The sequence below is a fragment of the Echinops telfairi genome, unplaced genomic scaffold (assembly GCF_000313985.2).
Source record: "Echinops telfairi isolate 266 unplaced genomic scaffold, ASM31398v2 ScPeMD7_7469;HRSCAF=8507_1, whole genome shotgun sequence".
NCBI classification, from domain to species: domain Eukaryota; kingdom Metazoa; phylum Chordata; class Mammalia; order Afrosoricida; family Tenrecidae; genus Echinops; species Echinops telfairi.
In genome coordinates this window covers 24,157,903-24,179,039 of record NW_022111373.1, presented here as the reverse complement: position 1 = coordinate 24,179,039, position 21,137 = coordinate 24,157,903, and the positions used below count along the sequence as shown (strand labels likewise).

Below are 21,137 nucleotides of genomic sequence, written 5' to 3'. Positions count from 1 at the left end.
CAAAAAGTGGATGAAGGGAGACGTCGGACAGGGCAAGATATGACAAAATACCCATTTATAAACTATCAAGGGCTCATGCGGGAGGGGGGAGCGGGAAGGGAGGGGAAAAATGAGGACCTAATAAAAAACAAATAAAAAAAAAGAAGAACAAGAACTCTGTTTGCAAATAGAAAATGCCAAAGATAAAAAGAATTGTCAGGAATAATTGGAAGATTAGGCAGCATGGCAGAATACAATATCAACATACAAAAATCAATTGGATTCCTGAACGCTAATGAAAAGAGCTCTGAAAAGGAAATTTTTAAAATGCCATTTATAATGACCACACAGAAGATGAAATATTTAGTAATAAACCTAACCAGAGAAACAAGTTTTGTACAAAGAAAAATACAAAACACTACTACAAGAAACTAAGTAACCTAGATAAATAGATGACTGTTCTATGTTCATAGATAAAGAGACAACATTTTGAAAATGTCAACACTACCCAAGGAATGCTATAAATACAATGCAATTCTGATATAAGGCCCAGTATCTTTCCTCCAAGATGTGGAAAAATTTATCACCAACTTTATATAGAAGAGATCCAAGATAAACAAAACACTAGAAGAATAACAGCAACAACAAAAACAACAAAACATGGGCAGGGTAAGCTACTGGAAGGTTTAATAAGTTGTTAAATACAAAAATAGCTATCTGAAATGTAATTAACACCTTTTCTGATTAAAAATTCAGCAACATAGGACTAGACAGGAAATACCTTAACATAATTATCAGCATACACAAAAAATCAACAGGCAACATTACTCTCAAAGGAGACTAAATGAATACATTCCCCTTGAGAATGGGAAACAGACAAGGATGCCCTTCATCACTAATCTTATTAAATACTTTACTGGAAGTTCTACACATAGATATACGGCAGAAATGTACCCAAATTAGTATATATATACTAATATGTATATTAGTGTACATCTATATATCCCTTTTTGAAAATGATACAATCCTATATATATATATGACTATCCCTTTCTGAAAATGATACAATCCTATGAACAAAAAGATCCAAGAGATTCTACAAGAAACCTACTGGAACTAATACAATGTTTCAGGGTATAAGATCATTATACAAAAATCAGTCAAATTTTGTACAGCAACAGAGAACTCTGAAATGGTAAACAATATGATTTATAATAGCCAACAAAAAGATGAAATATTTAAGAATAAACTTAACCAGGGTTGGAAAAAAAAGACCTATACAAATAAACTACAAAATGCTACTGCATAAAACCAAAAGAAACTTACATAAATGAAAGAACATACCATACACATGGATAGAAAACTTAATGACTAATTTTATATGGAAAGAGATCCCAGATAAGCGAAGCAGTATTGGGGGAAAAAAAGAACAAAATAGGGGGCTTCTAGCTCTAGCTCCCTGTGATAATTAAGGTTTATTGTGTCAACCAGGCCAATAAACACATGTGGGATTAATTGAAAGCCGGAGAGATAAATGGCTCGGTGAGCCTTGCCTTTTTCTCTGGTCTTTTGTTCTCTGATGGTCAGACCAGTATGCAGCTGCCTTAGCTACCGTATGTACTCGCGTATACGCTAAGTTTTTCAGCATTTTTATGCAGTTGTTGTGGTCAGCCTTGGCTGATATTTGGGTTGGCTTAGACTCGAATATATACAGTAGTTCTTTGCCTCAGCTGACAAGGTTCACTTCCTGAGAGACATCCCTGAGGAGAACCCACACAGACCTACCCTGATGCAGCACTGAGTGTTGGAGAAGCCACGTGAGATGCTTACATGCTCACTAATTCGGCTTTCCTCCTGCATTCAGCATTATTGTGTGTGTTTTGCAAGTTTGAGGAGGTCTTTGTGATTGGTGTCAGACTGATGGGCTAATGTCAGATTTATGGGCTTGGACTGGAAGGGGTTGGGATGCTTTCTTAATGCACACTTACCTTTTTATAAAACTCTCTTATACACATATGAGTTTCTCTAGTCTACCCAGACTAATACATTCCCCAAACTCAAACCTTTTATACCACCAAGGCAACCAAAACAACATGGCACCAGTGAAACAGACAAAAAGAACAAAGGACAGAAATCAGAATATCCATAAGTAAATCCATCTACCATGCACAGGTGATCTTTAATAAAGGGCAACAATTCATTAAATGGGGAAGAGATAATCTCTTGAATAAATAATGTTGGCAAAATTGGATCTTCAATTGCAGAAATATGAAACAGAACCCATATCTTACCCTATACAAAAAATAACGCATGATGGATCAAAGACTTAAATTTTATGTAACACATACAATTAAAAGATAAAATTCTTTTTAAAAAATAGGAGCAAACTTGGGGCTCTAATTTGTAGCATAAATATTCTTTCACAAGTGGCAAAATATGAGCTAGATAACTAATTGCTCCTAAAAAATAAACATTTATGTATATCATAAGACTTTTCCAAAAGAACAAAAAGAAAGCATACACACAGAGGAAATTTTTGACAATGGCATACCAGACAAAGGATTACACTCTAAAATTAATAAAACACTTTAATTCTTCAACCGCAAAAGGCACAAACAATCCAACGTTAAAATGAGTTAAGGCAAAAAAAGGACACTTCACCAAAATAGATCTTCAAATGGCCAACTAATATATGAATAGATGCATATAGTAATTAGCTATTTGAGAGATGCAAAGCAAAAGAACAGTGACATATTACCTCATCCCCACAACAATACCAATGTTAAAGCATACACACGGAGAGAGAAAACAAATGCTTCTGCAAGTACTGCGAGATACACATACAGTGTAAAGGAACTCATACATTGTTGATGAAACTGTAAAAAGACAAACTGTGGAAAACAGTATGGCATTTCCTTAAAAAATTAAAAACAGAAATATTGTATGATACAGTAAAGTAATCCCAGGACCAGTCATATATATTCTAGAGATCTAAGATCTATAACACAAATATATATATACAAACATGTTCAATATAGAATTACTCACAATAGCAAAAAAGAAGGAAACAACTTAATTGACCATCAACAGATGCAGGGATAAATAAACTATCATACATACTATGCAACTTTACGAATAACTATTAATTCACAAAATTTTCATAACATGGATGAATCTGGAGAACATTATGCTCAGTGAAATAGGTCTATTACAAAAGAACAAATATTGTATAAAGCACTATTTTTAAAATTCAAGAAAAGTTTATGCATCAAAGGAAACATTCTTTGGTGGTTATTGGGGATGAGAGGGAAAGGAGGACAAATCACTGAATATAGATTGACAGTCAATATGGGTAAAGGGAAAGGCAATACCATTAAGGAGATCAGTGCAACATGACTAAGAGAAAAGAAGATATTAGGAGGTATTCAAGAGTAAAAGGCAACACCACGGTGAAATAACAGTAATAACAAATAATAATTTATGAGTGGATACACAGGTACATAGGTAACTAGGTATGGTAGATGATTTTATGTCAACTAGATGTATGAAAGAATGGGAGTGGAATCCAGTATCTAAATCAGGTCACAGCCTGACAATGTCTCCTGGAGGTGTGGCCTCCTTATACCACAGGGAACTGGGAACATCCTTCGCTCTCTCTCCCCCTTTGCCTTTCTGCTCTACCACTGACCCTAAGAGCTGCTGCGGACCTCCTGCCATGTGTCCACAAATCTTGAATCCATGTAACTCTGCACCCACCGGCTTGTGATATTCCTGCTTTCTGCATTATTTCATGTGATTATGTGAGTCTAAAGAGAGACTTATCAACTAGTATTACTTATGGACTTGAGTTGAACTAGAAGGGATGTCTTCTTCATATATAATTACTTCTTGATAGAAAACTCTATAACATAGATGAGTGTCACTAGATTTGTTTCTCTAAAAAACGCAGTCTAACACAATAGGTAAGCTGAACAGATGTGCAAGGCTATATGGGAGTACAGCTACAAATATGTTTAGAAGAGGATATTTCTACATACTTATCTATTTTTATTACAAGTATATATCGTTGAACACAGAAGGCAAAGCGTTGCAAGCTTCTAAGCACTTTGTGGGAATGAGTCCACAGGCTGGAGGTATTAGAACCGGCCTCAGTGGCATGCCAGAGTCCATGACCGTGATCTATATCCTACATTAGAGATTAGTTAGTGGTGTCTTAAAAACTTACAACTTACTAACAACTAGATGTAAGTCAAATTATCCAAATAAAAACTGTATCACTTTATAAAAAATAAATACAAACTAAAAATCATTGAAGTCTAGAGAATAAAAAAAAAAAACTTACAATTTGCCATCTAAGATTCAACTTCCTGTCCAGAGCAAAGAGTAAAAAATGTTCAAGAAAAAAATTATACTAACTAATAAATCAAACAAATAATAGTCTCCTTTTGACTAAGGAGGGAAATAAACCAATATGGTGGCAAATTAGATTCCTAATAGGAATCTAACAGGAATGACAATAGAAAGTCTTTTTAAAAATGGGAGAAAGATGTAGAATATGATTCAAAATCCTAAAAAAGGCTACAGTTACTTGTCTTATAGAGAATCATAAAGTCCCCAATTATATGCAAACCTGAAACTAAGCCTACCCCTAGAGATCATCTTTCAGCCAGAAAATAGGCAGACCTATAAAGTGAATTATAATACCGGGAAGAACATGCTTCTCAAAATAATTAATCATAGAAAAACCAAAAGGGCAGTATTTGCCTGAAAACAAAATTCAGATGACAGAAAGGAGGCAGGAAGCATAGATGAACAGAAATGACGAACCCAGGGAAACATTGGGAAGAATGTATTACATTGCGGTGAATGCAACTTGTCATAAAACAAAATACATTCAAATTATTGAATGGGATATTAATTTGCTCTGTTAGCCTTTTACCCAAACTAAAATAAAATGTTGACTATTTAAAAACCAAAAAAAGGAGAAGTTCTTCAGAAATCAAGAGGCCACCCACAAGAGTCATAAATAAGAAGAGGAAGAGGGGAAAAAACAGAATGTGTGTCTAATTAAAAAGTGAATGTTGCCCTGTAAGAATATCCAGACCAAAAGAGGAAAGTTGTAGAACACAATTTCAAATTATAATTGGTATGGTACCAGACTTTCTGGAGTGATAGAGGCTGGATGAATCCCTTTTAAAATTATTGGTCTGAGATAGTCTTTAAAACGTAGACGAGTTGACTTCTAGCAAGATGGCGACTGAGTAGCACATACCGGAGGGACTCCCCAGAAATCAGCGCAGGAGAGGGAAATTCCACACTGCTGGGTCGCAGGAGGAGCCTCATACAAGGCAGATAGGTACAGATCCACTAGGTTTTCAGGAGCTGGAGGATTTTGGCTTACCACAGTAGAGGCCGACTAGGGTTTAACCTTAGCCCCACCACTGTCTCAGCCAGAGCCGAGATCCTTTGGAGCTGGCTTAAGAGCATTAACTCATTTATTAGGGGCTCATACAACTCTTATCACAATCCATCTATACATCAATTGGGTAAAGCACATTTGTACATTCATTGCCCTCATCATTCTCAAAACATTTGCTCTCCACTTAAGATAAGAATGACTGTGAGGATGGCCCAGGACCAGGCAGTGTTTCATTTTGTTATCCAGAGGGTCACTTGATGACAACAACATATATACATAAAACACAGAAAGAGGACCACGTTAATATGTGAAACTGCATGTGTATCCACTCACAGAAAAATCATATATAAGATATAAGTAAACATTTATATTTATACTCTGGTAGAAAAAAAAAGAACTGTTTACCTGTTTGGGAACTCGGAATAAGGAATTCTTATAGAAAATATCCTTAGCCTGGCTCCATGTACCATCAATGATAATAATTGTGGATGGGTAAATAGGAGAATCTATTATAAATTCTTCCAAATTAGTAGCTTCCGCCCCTGGATAGAGTATTAATGTACCAGATTTTTGGCAAACAGCTGTAAGTTCAGGATCCCTAAAAAAAAAAAAAAAAAAGGTATTTACTATCTGTGGAAAAAAGCTTTAAAATATCTTTGAGTTTGATAAAGAACGTTACTCTCTACTCAGTGACTTTCCTAATTAAATATATACTAATTATTTCATAAAATATTAATTAAAAGGCTCAAAATATGTACTTTGCCCTCACTTAATAAGTGCAAATCTTCCATGGTCCCATTGGCTTCTCAATCTTTACTCTTCTCAATTAATAAGGTGAAGAAAGGGAATGGTTTTTTATATTGACCAGAAATCAATAAAACTGAAAACAACAAATCAATGTAGAAAACAAATGAAAAAAATGGTTCTTTGAATGAAAAGATTGATAAAAATGACAAAATTTCATTCAAGTTAACTAAAAAAAAAAAAGAAATAGCACAAGTGTGAACATCAAAAACAAGACCAGGGACAACCCTGACCACATGGATATTAAAAGGATAATAAAAATCATCATACAAAAAAAGACTTGCTGCCTACAAATTTGTTAGATAGAATTAAGGAACTGTTTAAATAACATAAGTGCCAAAATTCACACACAGAGAAACAAATAACATACATAGTCCTATATTTGTTTAAATTTTCAAATAGATTTAAATTAACAATCTTTAAAAAAAAATCACCAAGCCAAAAAGTTTCAAACGTGAATTTTCTCAAATATTTAAGGAATAAATGTTAAGCTATTCTCCACAATCCCATCCAAATAATAAAATTAGGGTGAACATATCCTAACTTATTCTTCTCAGCTAGCATCATTTCAACACCAAAAGTTAAAGATACTATGAGATAGTAAATCTACAGACTAATATTTCTCAAGAACATGATAGAAGTGTCCTACAGAATATTTGCAGAATGAATCTAACAGTGTATAAAAATAATTAGACACGGAGACCACATGTATTTATCCTAGATATGCAAGGCTATACCACTATTCAAACTCACTAAATGTAATCCACCAGATCAATAATTTTTTTTAAGATCCTATCAATAATTGCAAATTGAGCATCTGACAACTTACAGTACCCAATCACGATTAAAAAAACAAACAAAAACTCTTAATCTAGGAATAGAAGGTAATTCTCCCCCTAATACCAAATACCTCAGTTTACATCATATTTTATGTGAGAAAGTGGAAATCTTCCCACTAATCCTATTAATAAAGCAACAGTGTTCTTCTATGCATCAACATTATATGAACTATTAGATCCTTAAATAAGGCAAGAAGAGGAAATAAACTGCATTAACAAATATACCCCCAAAAAATGAACAGATAATTGTAAATCTAATGAAATATGTATATGGTCTGTATGCAGAAAACTCCAAAACACAGATTTTTAAAAATAAGAAAGGTCTAAACAAATATTTTCTACTTATAGAATTTTTTACAAAGCGTTCTCATATTCCCTATAGTCACTTTCATCTACTACCTAGAAATAAAATACATGCTGACAATATGAAAAAAAATGGGAGGGGTTATATGGAACTACAGTTCTGTAAAGTTCTTATGTTAAACAATTAATATAACATTAATTCAAGAAAGACTGTGATAAATTAAGAATGCCAATGGTAATCCATGGACTAACCAAAAAAAAAAAAAGAGAGAAATAATGGATTTTTTTAAACACTAGATTAATTTCAAAAAGAGGAAGTAATAGTGGAACAAACAAAAAAAAGAGTTAATGGGAATTGTAAACAAACACCAAGATGGATAATTTCAAAGCAAACATATCAGGGAGCCCTGGTGATGTAGTAGGTTGGGCATTGTGTTGCTAAACAAGGTTAGCAGTTTGAAACCACTGGGAGAAAGCTGAGGCTTTCTACTCTTGTAAAAGTAAACAGATAGATTCTCCAATTAAAAACTACTGGTCAGACTTATTTAAAAACCAAGACGCAATTAGATGCTGCTAATAACGCTTTCACTGCAGTTGAGGAGCCTTAGCGGCATAGTGGATTACATGCTAGGCAGCAAACTGCAAGGTCAGTACCTCAAGCCACTCCACAGAAGAAAGATGAAGTTTTCTCCTCCCATAAGAAATTTATATTCTTGGAAACCCACAGGGGCAGTTCTACTCTTTCCTATCGGCTCACTATGAGTTGGAATCAGCTTGATGGCAGTGAGTATTTACTATAGAAGCATAAACCTGTTGAAATTAAGAAAAAGGAAAAACTATACCATATAGACATGAGGTAGTTAGTTTATTGTGCCAACCTGGCCAATAAACACATGTGGGGTTAATTGAAAGGCAGAAGGATAAATGGCTTGGTGAGCCTCGCATTTCTAGTTCTTGGATCTCTTGCTTTCTGATGGTCAGACCAGGGTGCAGCTGCCTTAGCCAGTTCCCTGCTTCAACTGACAAGGCTCACTTCCTGAAAGACATTCCTGAGGAGAAGCCACATGGACCTACCCTGATGCAGCCCTGGGTGCTGGAGCGGCCGGTGGAGACCCCTGCTAGCGCTGAGATGCTTACACATTCACTGACGTGGGTTTTCTCCTGCAGTCGGCATTGTTGCCTCTGTTTTGTGAGATGGAGGAAGACTTTGTGGATTGGTGTTGGACATATGGGTTAATGGATTAATGTTGGACTTGTGGGCTTGGGCAGCACTGGGTTGGAATGTTTTCTTGATGTGCACTTAACCTTTATATAAAACTCTTATACATGAGTTTCTGTGGATTTGTTTCTCTAAAGTACCCAGACTAACACAAGATACTACCATCAGATACAGATGTCAAAACAAGAAGCATTATCAGAGATCAGGAAATCTCTTAATGAAAAAATGCTACATTCAATTGGATGGTATAAGATATGGCAATAATAATGTACTAAGGGTTCTTGGGGGTGGTTTAGGTGGGGAAGGGAGGGAACAAAGGGAAGCTGATAGCAAAGCATTCAAGAAGAAAGAAAACGTTTTGAAAATAATGATGGCAGCAATTGTACAACTATGCTTGCTCTAATGGAATTATAGATTGTTAGAATATCTGTGAGAGCTCCTTATAAAAGGATTTTAAAAAGAAGATAAAGCAATAATATAAATTCACCTAATATAAATATTTCTAAAAATATGTAATAAAACCAAAAGAGTTATATGTAAAAATACACATATCTGTAATCACAGTTGGAAACTTTACCTAATTTTTCTTGTTAATTGAGAAAAAGTATTCAGTAAGAGTTACACTATAGAAGATTTGAACATTAACAATCATCTTTACCTAATTGATATTTTTATATCATTACATCTAAAAATTCTTGAAAGTAGTCTTTTCTTATGCATAGAGAACATTCAACAATGTAGACTATAATCTGAACCAAAAACAGGTGTTAATAAAATTTTGAAACTTGAAATTATATGTATTATAATTATTATAAATTAAAATAATACTATAATGGCAAAACTAAAGCTTATAGAACTTGTCTAATTATTTTAAAATTAAGCAGCAGTTTTAAATAATTGATTTGGTGGAAAAAAAACAAATCGGAGCAGTAATTCGAAAATATTTTTAACTGAATGAAAACAAAAATACAACACAAAGGTGGAGTGATCAAGCTCAATCAGTGTTTAAAAGAAGAAATTTAAACGATTAAAAAAAGAAGAAATTTATAGCCTTAAATGTTTATGTGAACAATGGAGGAAGTCTAAAATTCCTTAACTTCTATACTTTCACCGTCATTGAGTTAATGCCAACTCATAGTGCCCCTATAGGACAGGGTAGGATCCTATGTGCCCTTGTAGGTTTCTGAGACTGAAATTCTGCACATGAATAGAAAACTCTGTCTTTCTCCTGCAGAGGGGCTGGTAGTTTCAAACAGCTGACCTGGAGGACTGCAGCCCAAAGCATAACTACTACACCACCAGGGCTCCTCCCAAACTTCCATAAGAAACTTGGGGGTCGGGGGGAGGGAATAAAACCTGGAGACAGCAGAATAGGGAAAGAGTAGAAATCAAATAAAACAGAAAGGGGGAAACTAATCACAATAATCTACATATAACCCCCTCCCTGGGGGACAGACAACAGAAAAGTACGTGAAGGGAGACATCGGACAGTGTAAGACACAGAAAAATAATAAAAATTTATAAATTATCAAGGGTTCGTGAGGGGAGGGGATGAGGAGTTGATACCAAGGGCTCAAGTGGAAAGAAAAGTTTTGAGAATGATGATAGCAACAAATGTGCTTGACACAATAGATGTACGTATGGATTGTGATGAGTTGTATGAGCCCCCAATAAAATGATTTAGAAAAACAGGCCAATAATAAAGAAAAGAATCAAAGCCAAATATTGATTTGTTCGAGTATCGATGAAATGGAAAAGAACAAAACAGAGAGAAAACAGAAATTACTAAATCTAGACTGAAAAAAATAAAATAAAAAGGCAATCACTACAAACTTTTGTTACCTTTGAGTCAGCTTGAACTCATAGTAACAGCACAGAAAGTTGCCCAATTCCATGCCATCTTCATGATCATTGAAGATTGTGGGAAACAGAAAGATTTCTCCCGTTGTCTCCCCCAAATATATGCCAAACCCAAGACGCTGCTTGCTACACATGGTAAATGACTGTACACTAGGCCGTCAATGAAAGTAGGTCAGAGGTTATTCTCTTTAAGGGTATCTAGAGCAACCCAACTGTATAGTCTGACTCACCCTAAGTAGGGCCTACTCCTTTCTGATATTGTTCCCTTGGAGGAGTGCCCAAAGGCAAGCCCGGGACCACTCAAAGATGACTAAGTTTGGGTTACTATATTGAGTCCAGGGTCCACCCATCTTGCCACATATGTACCCCTATTCCCTCCCTGTACTATTGCGTATACACCCCTAGGTCATCCTCCTCCTATTGCTTGTATTGCCTATGTTCCAACTCCTTCTCATGACGTACATTGTTATCTGTAATCAGAGTGCTTGCATGCCCCCAAAGACATATAAGCTTTGGTTAGAAATTAAACCTCAGGATTGCTCTCTCCTGCCTTCTCATGCCCCACCTCCACATATACCACAAAGAGGAGCTGAGGGGAGCATGCTACCATGAAATGTGTCTGACTTCTCTCTTTCCCATCTCTCCCTATTCTCTATGACTTTACTATGATTTTTATATAACTTAACTGTACAATTGCACCTACCGAACCCGTGATTAGTTGTAGGGGGCTGACTACCCCCACAGAAAATCACTGTTGGGAGTCCATTCCTGTGCCTATTGTGTCAATCCATCCCTTGCCTTCACTAGCCATTCACTTTATCAAACATGATGTACTCTTTAAAGATTGTTCTTTCCTGAAGACTTGGCAAAAGTAAGCAAGTTTAAGTCTTGCAATCATCATTTTAATGGAACATTCTGGTTGTATTGACCCTAATATTGATTTGTTGATCCTTTTGGCAGTATATTCAATATTCTAAAAACAGCACCACATTCCAAATACATCAATTCTTCCTATTTCATTATCTAAATTTCCCATAAATATAAGACAATTGAAAAGACCACTACATATCTATCAGTTTGTCATACAATCGTGGCTTGTCTGTTACTAGTATATTGGAAGCCATGGTATTTTCAGTAGCCTCTTATGCATGTGAAAATTGGGCATTGAATAAGGAAGACCAAAGAAGATTGATGCATTTGAATTGTGGTGCTACAAAGGATACTGAAAGTAGAATTGACTGCTGAAAGGAAATACCGTTCGGGCTTAGAAGTGTGGCCAGAATGTTCCTTAGAGGGAAAGATGGCAAGATTTCACGTACATACTTTGGACATGTTGTCAGGAAAGACCAGTCCCTGGAGAAGGCAAAATGGAGGGGCAATGCAAAAGAGGAAGTCCCTCAAAGAGAAGGATTGACACAGTGGCTACAACAATGGGCTTAAGCACAGGAATAATTGCACGTATGGTGCAGGATCAAGCAGTATTTCCTTCTATTGTGTATGAGGTCAGTATGGGTCGGAACCAACTCAATGGTACCTAATAAAAACAAACCACTGGGATTTCCAATACCAGCAAGGTCATCCATGGCTAGTCAGACAGACAAGAAAAAAAGGCCTGGAAATCTAGTCCACAAAATGCTGTTTTAGTTAAGTGTGGTAGTTAAGTCCAGTCAGTTCTGACTCATGGTGGCCCTATGTACAGCAGAATGAAACGATGCACAGTAAAGCCATCCTTATAATCTTATGTTCAAGCCTCTCATTGCACCCATTTTGTCAACGCATCACATTGAGGATATTCAGTGCTTCATCAGCTTGCTGAAACATTTCCATTGGTGTGCTGTCAATTCCTGGAGCCTTGTTTTTCACTAATACCTTGAATGCAGCTTGGCTTCTTCCTTCAGTACCATGCATTCTCAGTCATGTGCTACCCCTTAAAATGGTTGAATGTCAACTCGTTCTTTTTGGTATAGTGTCTGTGTATCCTTTCCATTTCCTTTTGATACTTTCTGCATCATTTGATATATTGCCATTGGAATCTTTCAATGTTGCGATTTGAGGCTTACATTTTTTTTCTTGAGTTTTTTCAGCTTAAGATACGCTAAATATATTCTTCCTTTTTGGTTTTCTAACTCCAGATCTTTGAACATTTCCTTAGAATACCTTACTGTCTTCTCAAGCTATTTTAAAATTTTCTATTCAATCTTTTTAAAAACCCTGATGTTGTAGTGGTTGTTTTTTACTGCTAAACATAATGTCAACAGTTATAAAATACCAGTGGCTCCTTGGAAGAAAAATAAGGCTTTCTACTCCCATGATGAGTTATAATCTCAGAAACCCATAGGTCTACTCGGCCCTATAGGTCACTATGCGTAGGAATTGACTAAAGGGCGGTTAGTTTGGTTTGGGGGACACTATGATTAAGGTCACACTTCATAGTTTCTTCTGACATTATTATCTTTTTATCTTGTCTTTTTAATGACCTTTTGTTTCTTTATGAATGATGGTCTTGATGTCATCCCACAGCTCAGCAAGTCTTCTGGAATATATGACACATCTGTGTGTGAGATGTTATCAAATCTGTGGGATTGACTCAAGGTCAGAGTTTGGCTCCCATGGACTTGTTTTAATTTTCTTCAGCTTCAACCTGAACTTTCTTTTTTTTTTTTTTTTTACTGGTCTAGTTGGTCTATATAGACCAAATTTTTAATCAAGAACACCTCCCCCCCCTCAACCTGAACTTTCATAAGAGCAATTGTCTCTTCCACAGAAGGTCCATGCTCTGGTTTTAACTGCTCATATTGAGCTTCTCCATCATCTCCTCACAGATGTCATTAGTTTAATTTCTGTGTATTCCACCTGGAGAAGTCTACTAAGTGCATAGCCTCCTTTTTCCAAGATTAAAAAAGTATATTGCTATGAAGAAGTCATTGGTCTTACAAAATTCTATCAAGCTAGTTCCAGCTTCATTTGTACCACCAACGCCATGTTTTCAACTACTTTTCCTTACCCTATGTTCCAACTTTTGCTTTCCAATCTCCAATAATTACCAATGTATCTGGATTGTATGTTCAATCAATTTCAGGCTGAAACATTGGTAGAATTCTCCAATTTCTGCATAACTTTACTTTAAAGTACTTTAAAGTACATTCACTACTTTAGTGGTGGGTGCATAATGTTGAATAATAGTTGTATTGATTAGATTTTGTTAAATTTGGATGGAAATTATCTCTTTCAAGATAGCACTGTTCTTCAAGATAGGTCTTTATAAGAGCTGTAAGAGCTCCAAAAAAATTATTTAAAAAAAACAGATAGGTCTTTTACTCATACCAAAAAAACTGGCAAGGTTTGCTCCAAATCTCTAATAAATCAAAGAGATTCTCAACATTCTAAATGTCCTTTTTGAAAATGAATGTGACCTCATTCATATAAAGTTTCCTAACATAGCAAACCATAGGATTTTCTGAATCAAAATTGCCAATATCAGTCCATTTCAGCTCACTAATGCCTTTATACATTCCATTTCATTTTTTTACAACTTCCACATTTCCTAGATTCATATTTTGTACATCCTAAGTTATGTTTACCAGTAAATGTTTGCAAATGTTTCTTCTCATTGTGAGAAGACAGTCCTTCCTCAGTTATATTTTCAGTGCCTTCTGACCTGAGCGGCCCATCTTCTGGCACTCTCCTTGATGATATTCGCTTCTGTTCAAGAGGTTTTCAGTATATGACAATGTCCCACTGGTACTCATAAGATTTTCAGTGGCTGATTCCTCAGAAGTGAACAGCCTATGCCTCCTTTGTAGTCTGTTCTTATTCTGGGAGCTGTGTTTGAAACCTGTCACTCTGGGTGACTTTGCTAGTATTTGAAATACTCGTGACACAGCTTCTAGCATCAAAGTAACATACAGCTCACAAACTGACAGACAAGTGGTGGTTCCAAAAATCAGGCAGTGAAAAAAACAAGAAATTCTGAAAATGTTAAAAAGATAACAAAGAAATACTACAAACAACTTTACAACAATAAATTCAGCAATTCAGATGACTTGTATAAATTCCTTGAAAGGTACAAATTATCAAATATTTTGCATCAAAAATAGAAATTTTAAATTGTCTTTTGGTTAATATACTGCATTTGTAATTCAGAACCTTCCCACAAAGAAAAACTACAGGTTCAGGTGGCTAAACTAGTCAACTGTCTCAAATATTAAAGAAAAATAATAAAGTCATATATAACTACTTTTTGAAGAGAAAAGAAAAATTGTCCATCAATTTATGAGGTCACCATAAATCTAATACAAAACAAACTGACAAGGCTTGCCCCAAAACGTACAACTCCAAATCTCTAATAAACCAGAGATTCTCAACATTTTAAGAATAATAGATAACTTCCTAAAATTGGTAAACGGAATCTACAAATTAATAGTCACTAGCATATTAACAATATCCCCTGAGATTGAGTTCAAGGTAAAGATTCTGGCTGTCACCACTTCTGTTAACCATTATTGGAGAGCCTATTGCTGTTGTTAGTTGTTATCAACTCAATTCCAAATCATGGGCTCCCATTTGCTGCAACGTGAAATTGCTCCATAAACCCTATCATCTTAACAAGAGTAGACTAATGAGCAGTCAGGTAGACTGGACGTATCATCTGATAAGTTAGCAGTTGAATGCAAATAACCTGCACACCCTTTTTAGAGATCCTAGTTATTGCAATAAGACATGAAGACAAAAAATAGAGGAATAAATATCAGAAAAGAGGAAGTAACTGACCTTATCTACAATGAGAGCACTGCTAGAGAATTTACAAAACAATTTCTACAAGTAATAAATGAATTTAGTAAAGTCACTACAGAGTTAATACACAAAAATCAGCTACTTTCTCATATACTGTTGTTGAATGTTATCAAATCACTTGTAACTCACACTGATCCCATGCAACAGCATAACTGCCTCATTGACTTTTCTTTTTTTTTTAAGATCATTTTATTGGGGGCTTTTACATCTCTTATAACATTCCATACATCAAGCATATTTGTACATATGTTGCCATCATAATTTCCAAAACATTTTTTACTTGAGCCCTTGGTATAAGCTCCTCTTTTTTCCCCTCCCTCCCCAACCCTCTCACCCTCATGAATCCTTGATAAATCACATATTGTCATTGGCTTTTCTTGGTTGCATCCTTTAGATACAAATATTGCCAGGTGTGGCCCCTAGGGAGCTGCAGGGTGGGTTCAAACCACTAACTTATCAGGTAGCAGTTAAGCCCTTGACCTGTTGCACAACAGAGCTTCTTATATATTAGAAGCAAAAAGTTAAGTATCATTTTTTTCTACCTACAATAGTGCCAGAAACATAAAATAACTAGTAATAAATCCAAGAGAAGATCTCTAAAATATCAAATTGAAATTAACAAACATTACTGAGAAAAACTAAAAGTAGGTCTGTATCAGTGTTTCCCAAAGTAGGAGGCACTGCCCTACTGGGAGCGTGCTGGTAAATCCAGAGGGCTGCAAAAGCAGATTCCTATCATTCTTCCTGGATTGTGGACTACAGCACAAAAGCTTTTACTTTTGTGCGGGGGAGGGGGGGTGTCGGGGGGTGGGGGGGGAGGCGGTCATTGAGGGTTTTTGGTGTTGCTGTTTTCTGAAAAAGGAGCTATAGGCAAATAAATTTGGGGATATATGATCTACACAACTGGATAGTTATATATTTTTTCACATATAACACAACAATTCTCCCAAAGTAAAGCAACAGATACAATATAACCCTAATCCAAATTGCATTAGGCTTCTTTTGTTTGTTTGTTTTTAATAGAAATTGACAACATGATCTAAAATGTATATAGGCTGAATTCTTATTTCAACCAAAATGAAGCAGCTCCCTTCTTCCCAGGACTTCCCTCTTACTGCTAAACATTTCTACATATAACATAATGAATATGCATAGGAAATAGCAAAAGGCTTAGGGACCTTGAGAATTGACAAAGCAGTAAATTCACTGAAGACTTGACACTGCACAGGCTTTCAACCAACAACTACCAACCAAGGTAGTTGGTACCATCAAGTCACTTCCAATTCGTAACAACTCTGTACAACAAAAGAAAACACTGTCCAGTCCTGTGTCGTCCTCACAATTGTTAGCTTTGAGCCCATTCTGGAGAAGGAAAGAAAGATGAGACTGCTCTAGCTACCCAAAAACCAGTATAAACATGATCTCTCCCATAGTTATATACCCTACTCTAAAAATATGTAAATTAATCATTCAATAACCTGCCTAACAATAAATCAATAGTCTGAATCCTTTTTAATTTAAAATCTATCAGCCAATAATAATTACTGGGTAAACAGCATATTAGTAATCAAAGGAAAAACCAGCTGAGTCTCATACAAATATTCTGCCATATTGAATAGATTTTTAAAAAGAATTTGCTCTTTAGGTTCAAAATATTTTGCTATAGAATTAAAATGCCACCACTCCTGTGCTTATCCCAATTTGTTATGTTTGTTATATATTATTTCCTTGTGAGCAAGGGAGAACAGAACTTTACTTTTTTTTTACCACTTTCTTTCAATGCTGTTATGGTTTAAGTCCTTTTTTTACTTTTTACCTGCATTAATTTACCTTTCTTCACTGAAGCGACGACCAATCTTGACTTTACATTTTTCCTGCGGGAGACATGCTGCCAGAAGAGGAACTGTTCGCAACACTTTGCTTTCCTTTAATTAAAAAATTACATCGATTTTTATTTAAACATACTTTTAGAAATATTGTGATGAACATTTGATGCTTAACTTTATATAATACTTCCAAAGGTCTTTTCTTCTATAAGAAAGCATCTTTAAAACAGGAAATCCTAGAATTTAGAATTTTTATCTCATACCAATTTATTAACAGATATATTAAAAATGACCTTTTATAATTTTTTGATTCTCTCATAAAATAGCTCATCAGAGATTACTATTTGCTATTTAAATTAAAAGCATAGCTTATTAACTTTAGGAAACTTATAGAATTATTATATTTATTACTTCAACTTATATTTTCCATTCTACATTAAAAACAAATATGAAATGATGACATTTGCATGTTTTTTAAAACTACGATGGAACATTAAAATCGCCTCAAAATTATAGCCACATAAAATTTTACCTGGGTGTAAAACTTTTCTAACGTTCTATTAAATGAGAGAAAAATATAAATAATGCCAATCAAGGTTTCATAAATTTTTAAGTGTAAAATCACAGTGTGCCCTATGAAACTATTTAGAGATAATCCCAAAACACAGCTAACACTTACCTTTTAAATAACTGACCTAAAATCTAGTATAATTTATTTTAACTCCTATTTGTCCTTTACAACTGATCTAACATTATCCCTGGTCCACAAACCTCACTAAATTTTGTAGCCAGTACATTATATCAGCACCCATTACAATTTGTGCTCTCATTCATAGCACTTATCCAAAAATCATATCTTACTAAAGGTCATGTTCCCAAGATACTTTGCCTGGCACACAGTAAATGTTCCATTTTAATTGAACGAACAAGTATTTGAGTCAGTGAGCAAGCAACTGAACAAATGTGAAGCAAACTGATAAGTCTTTTCTATTCTAGAAATGTCAAAACATGCAGATGGAATTAATATGTCCACAACAAAAGAATGAAGACTAACTAATGTCTTTAACTCCAAGTTTTTTACTGCCTTCTATTAAAACTACTTTATAAATGTGAAAATTTTCTGAAGGAATAAAACTATGAGGGGGCTTCAAAGAGTTCAGGGAATATTTACATTATCTTTTAATTCCATTGTCCAAAATCTTTTTTAAGTTCTCTCATAGAAGAAAGCAACGGATAACACCAATATCAGCCACTATGTAAAGGTAAAATGGCAATCAATCAATCAAAATAACAGCGCATTAGCTTTCCATTTGTGCCATAACAAATGACCATAAACTGAGGTAAATACAGCACAAATTTATTATGGTATTTATTATCTTACATTTCTAAATGACAGAAGTCTAAACTTTAGGTATTAGGCGGCATTCTTCAAGCTTTAGGGTAGAATACATTTCTTTGCTTATTCAAGTTGATGGCAAACTTCAGATCCTTATGCCTGAGGGACTGAGTGCCTTTATTTCCTTGCTTGTTGGAAGCTGGATGTGCTTCAAAAAGCCACATTCCTTAGCTCCTGGCCCACTTCCTCCATTTTCAAAGCCGGCAACAGAGTTGACTCTCTCTCCCATTTTGAATCACTCCCATGTCTCCTTTCATCATTGCTTAAATAACCAAAAAACCGAACTCACTGCCATCAAGTCAGTGCTAACTCATACTGTCCTCCTGTGGCTTTCTGAGACTGTAACTGTTTATAGAAGTAGAAAATCCAATCTGTCTTCGGCAGAACTGCTGGTGGCTTCAAACTGCTGACGATGCGGGGCTCCTATTGTTTAAATATTCCGCTAAAACCAAACTCACTGCTATGAAGTCAATGCTGACTCACATAGCGACAGCCCTGTGGGTTTCCGAGACTTGAACTGTTGATGGCAGTGAAAAGGACAATCTTTCTCCGCAGGATCACGGGTCAACATGTAACCACCATGTCACCAGGGGTATTGTTTAAAGAAGGCAGGGTTATTTCGACTTTAAAAACCAATTAGGTTGGAGCCACCTAGATGATTCAGGAAAATCACTTCATCTTAAATGCATAACCTTTATCTTATCTGCAAAGTCTCTTTAGCATGTAATTTAACTGATCTACACATTTCAAGAATTCTTGTTGTTCCTGTTAGGTACCATCCAGTCAGTTCCAACTCACAGAATGAAATTCTGCCTGGTCCTGCGCCATTCTCACAATTGTTCTTATGTTTGAGTTCATTGTTACAATATGTCTTGTACGGAGCCTTCCTCTTTTATGCTGACCTTCCACTTTACCAAGCATAATGTCCTTCCTCAGGAACTGGTCTCTCCTGATAACATATCCAAAGTATTTGAGATGAAGTCTCACCAGCCTTGCCTCAAAGGAACATTCTGGCTGAACTTTTTCCAAGATAGATGGGGTTTTGTTTTGTTTATTTTGGTAGTCCATGACACTTGCAATATTCTTCTGCAAGACTATAATAAAAATGTATCCATTCTTCTTTGGTGTTCTTTATTTAATGTCCAATTTCCATATGAAGAAATTGGAAATACAATGACACGAGTCAGGCACACTTAAACCCTCAAAGTTATCTCCTTGTTTCTCAACACTTTAAAGTGATCTGGAGTGCCCAGCTAGCTCAGTCAGTAGAGCACGAGACTCTTAAAGTACTGCAGACTCACCTAATGCAATACATCCTTTGATCTCTTAATTGTTGCTTCTCTGAGAACTGACTGTGGACCTAAGCAAGATGAAATCCTTGACAACTTCAATCTTTTCTCTGTTTATCATAACGTTACCTACTGGTCCAGCTGTAAGAATTGTGATTTTCTTTACATTGAATTGTAATCCATATTGAAGGCTGCAATCCTTGATCTTCATCAGCAAGTGCATCAAGACCTCCACACTCATAGCAAAGATTGTTAAGACTCCTTCCAATCCTAATGTGCTACATTCTTCTTTATATAGACCAGCTACTCTGATTATTTTTTCAGCCAACATATTGAATAAGGATAGTGACAGGATGCAACCCTAACACACATCTTTAAAACCATGCAGTATTCCCTTGTTCTAGTCCTGAAACTGCCTCTTGATCCATGTACTAGTCCATATGGGCACAAAGAACTGTTCTGGAATTCCCAATTTTCTCAAGGTTATTCATAGTTGGTCATAATCTACACAGTCAAATGCCTTAACATAGTCAATAAAACATAAGTAAACATCTTCCTGGTATTCTTTGCTTTCAGCCAAGATCCATCTAACATCAGTAATGCTATCTCTTGTTCCACATTCTCTTCTTAATCTGGCTTAAACCTCTGGCAGCTCGCTGGCAATGTACTGCTGCAACCATTGATGGATTATATTATCCCCATCAAAAATTTACTTGCATGTGACATAAATAATATTATTCTATCATTTTGTTTTTTCTGTTGGGTCATCTTTCTTTGGAATGGGTACAAATAAAGATCTCTCCAAGTCAGTTGGCAAAGTAGTTGTTTTCTTAATTTCCTGGCATGGATGAATGAGAGCTTCCAGTTCTTCATCAGCTTGTTGAAACATTTCTATTGGAATCTGTGGCAGTTACATAATTTCATGTCAACTCGATAAATAAGTGTAGGTGTGGAGTCTAGCTGTCAATCAGGTCACAGGCTGATGATGCCTTCTTGTGAGTGTGGCCATCTCATGAGGATTCTGGGAACTTCATTTCTCTTTCTGTCTTTGTCTTCCTGTTGACAAGCCATGCAGAGACTTGCTGATACCTGTCATCACATCACTGCTGACTCAAAGTGACCCTAAAGACAAGGTAGAACTGCCCCCTGTGAGTTCCAAGACTGTAACTCTTTATAGAAGTCATGAGTCACATCTGTCTCCTGTGGAGCAGCTGGTGATTTTGAATGGCTGACCTTATGGATCACAGCCCAACACATAACCACTACATCACCATGGCTCCATCAACATGTGTGAAGGGGAAGATAGTATTCTACAAGAAGATGAAAAGATGCAATACTTTCTTCTATTAAATTGGCATTTGATGATGCTCACCTTCCCGACACAACCGCTGAAGACAAAGCGGGTGAAT

At 35.7% G+C, this 21,137-nt stretch overlaps 1 protein-coding gene across 1 annotated transcript in view; it reads right to left on the bottom strand.

Annotated features, from left to right (window-relative positions):
* Positions 1–21,137, bottom strand: part of DTWD2 (DTW domain containing 2) — a 135,442-nt gene that overhangs the window by 63,083 nt on the left and 51,222 nt on the right. The window contains exons 3-4 of the mRNA XM_004696571.2: positions 17,048–17,142; positions 5,804–5,996 (exon numbers count right to left, since the gene is read on the bottom strand). Coding sequence (XP_004696628.1) covers positions 5,804–5,996; positions 17,048–17,142 — 288 coding nt within the window. The remainder of the gene's footprint in view (positions 1–5,803; positions 5,997–17,047; positions 17,143–21,137) is intronic.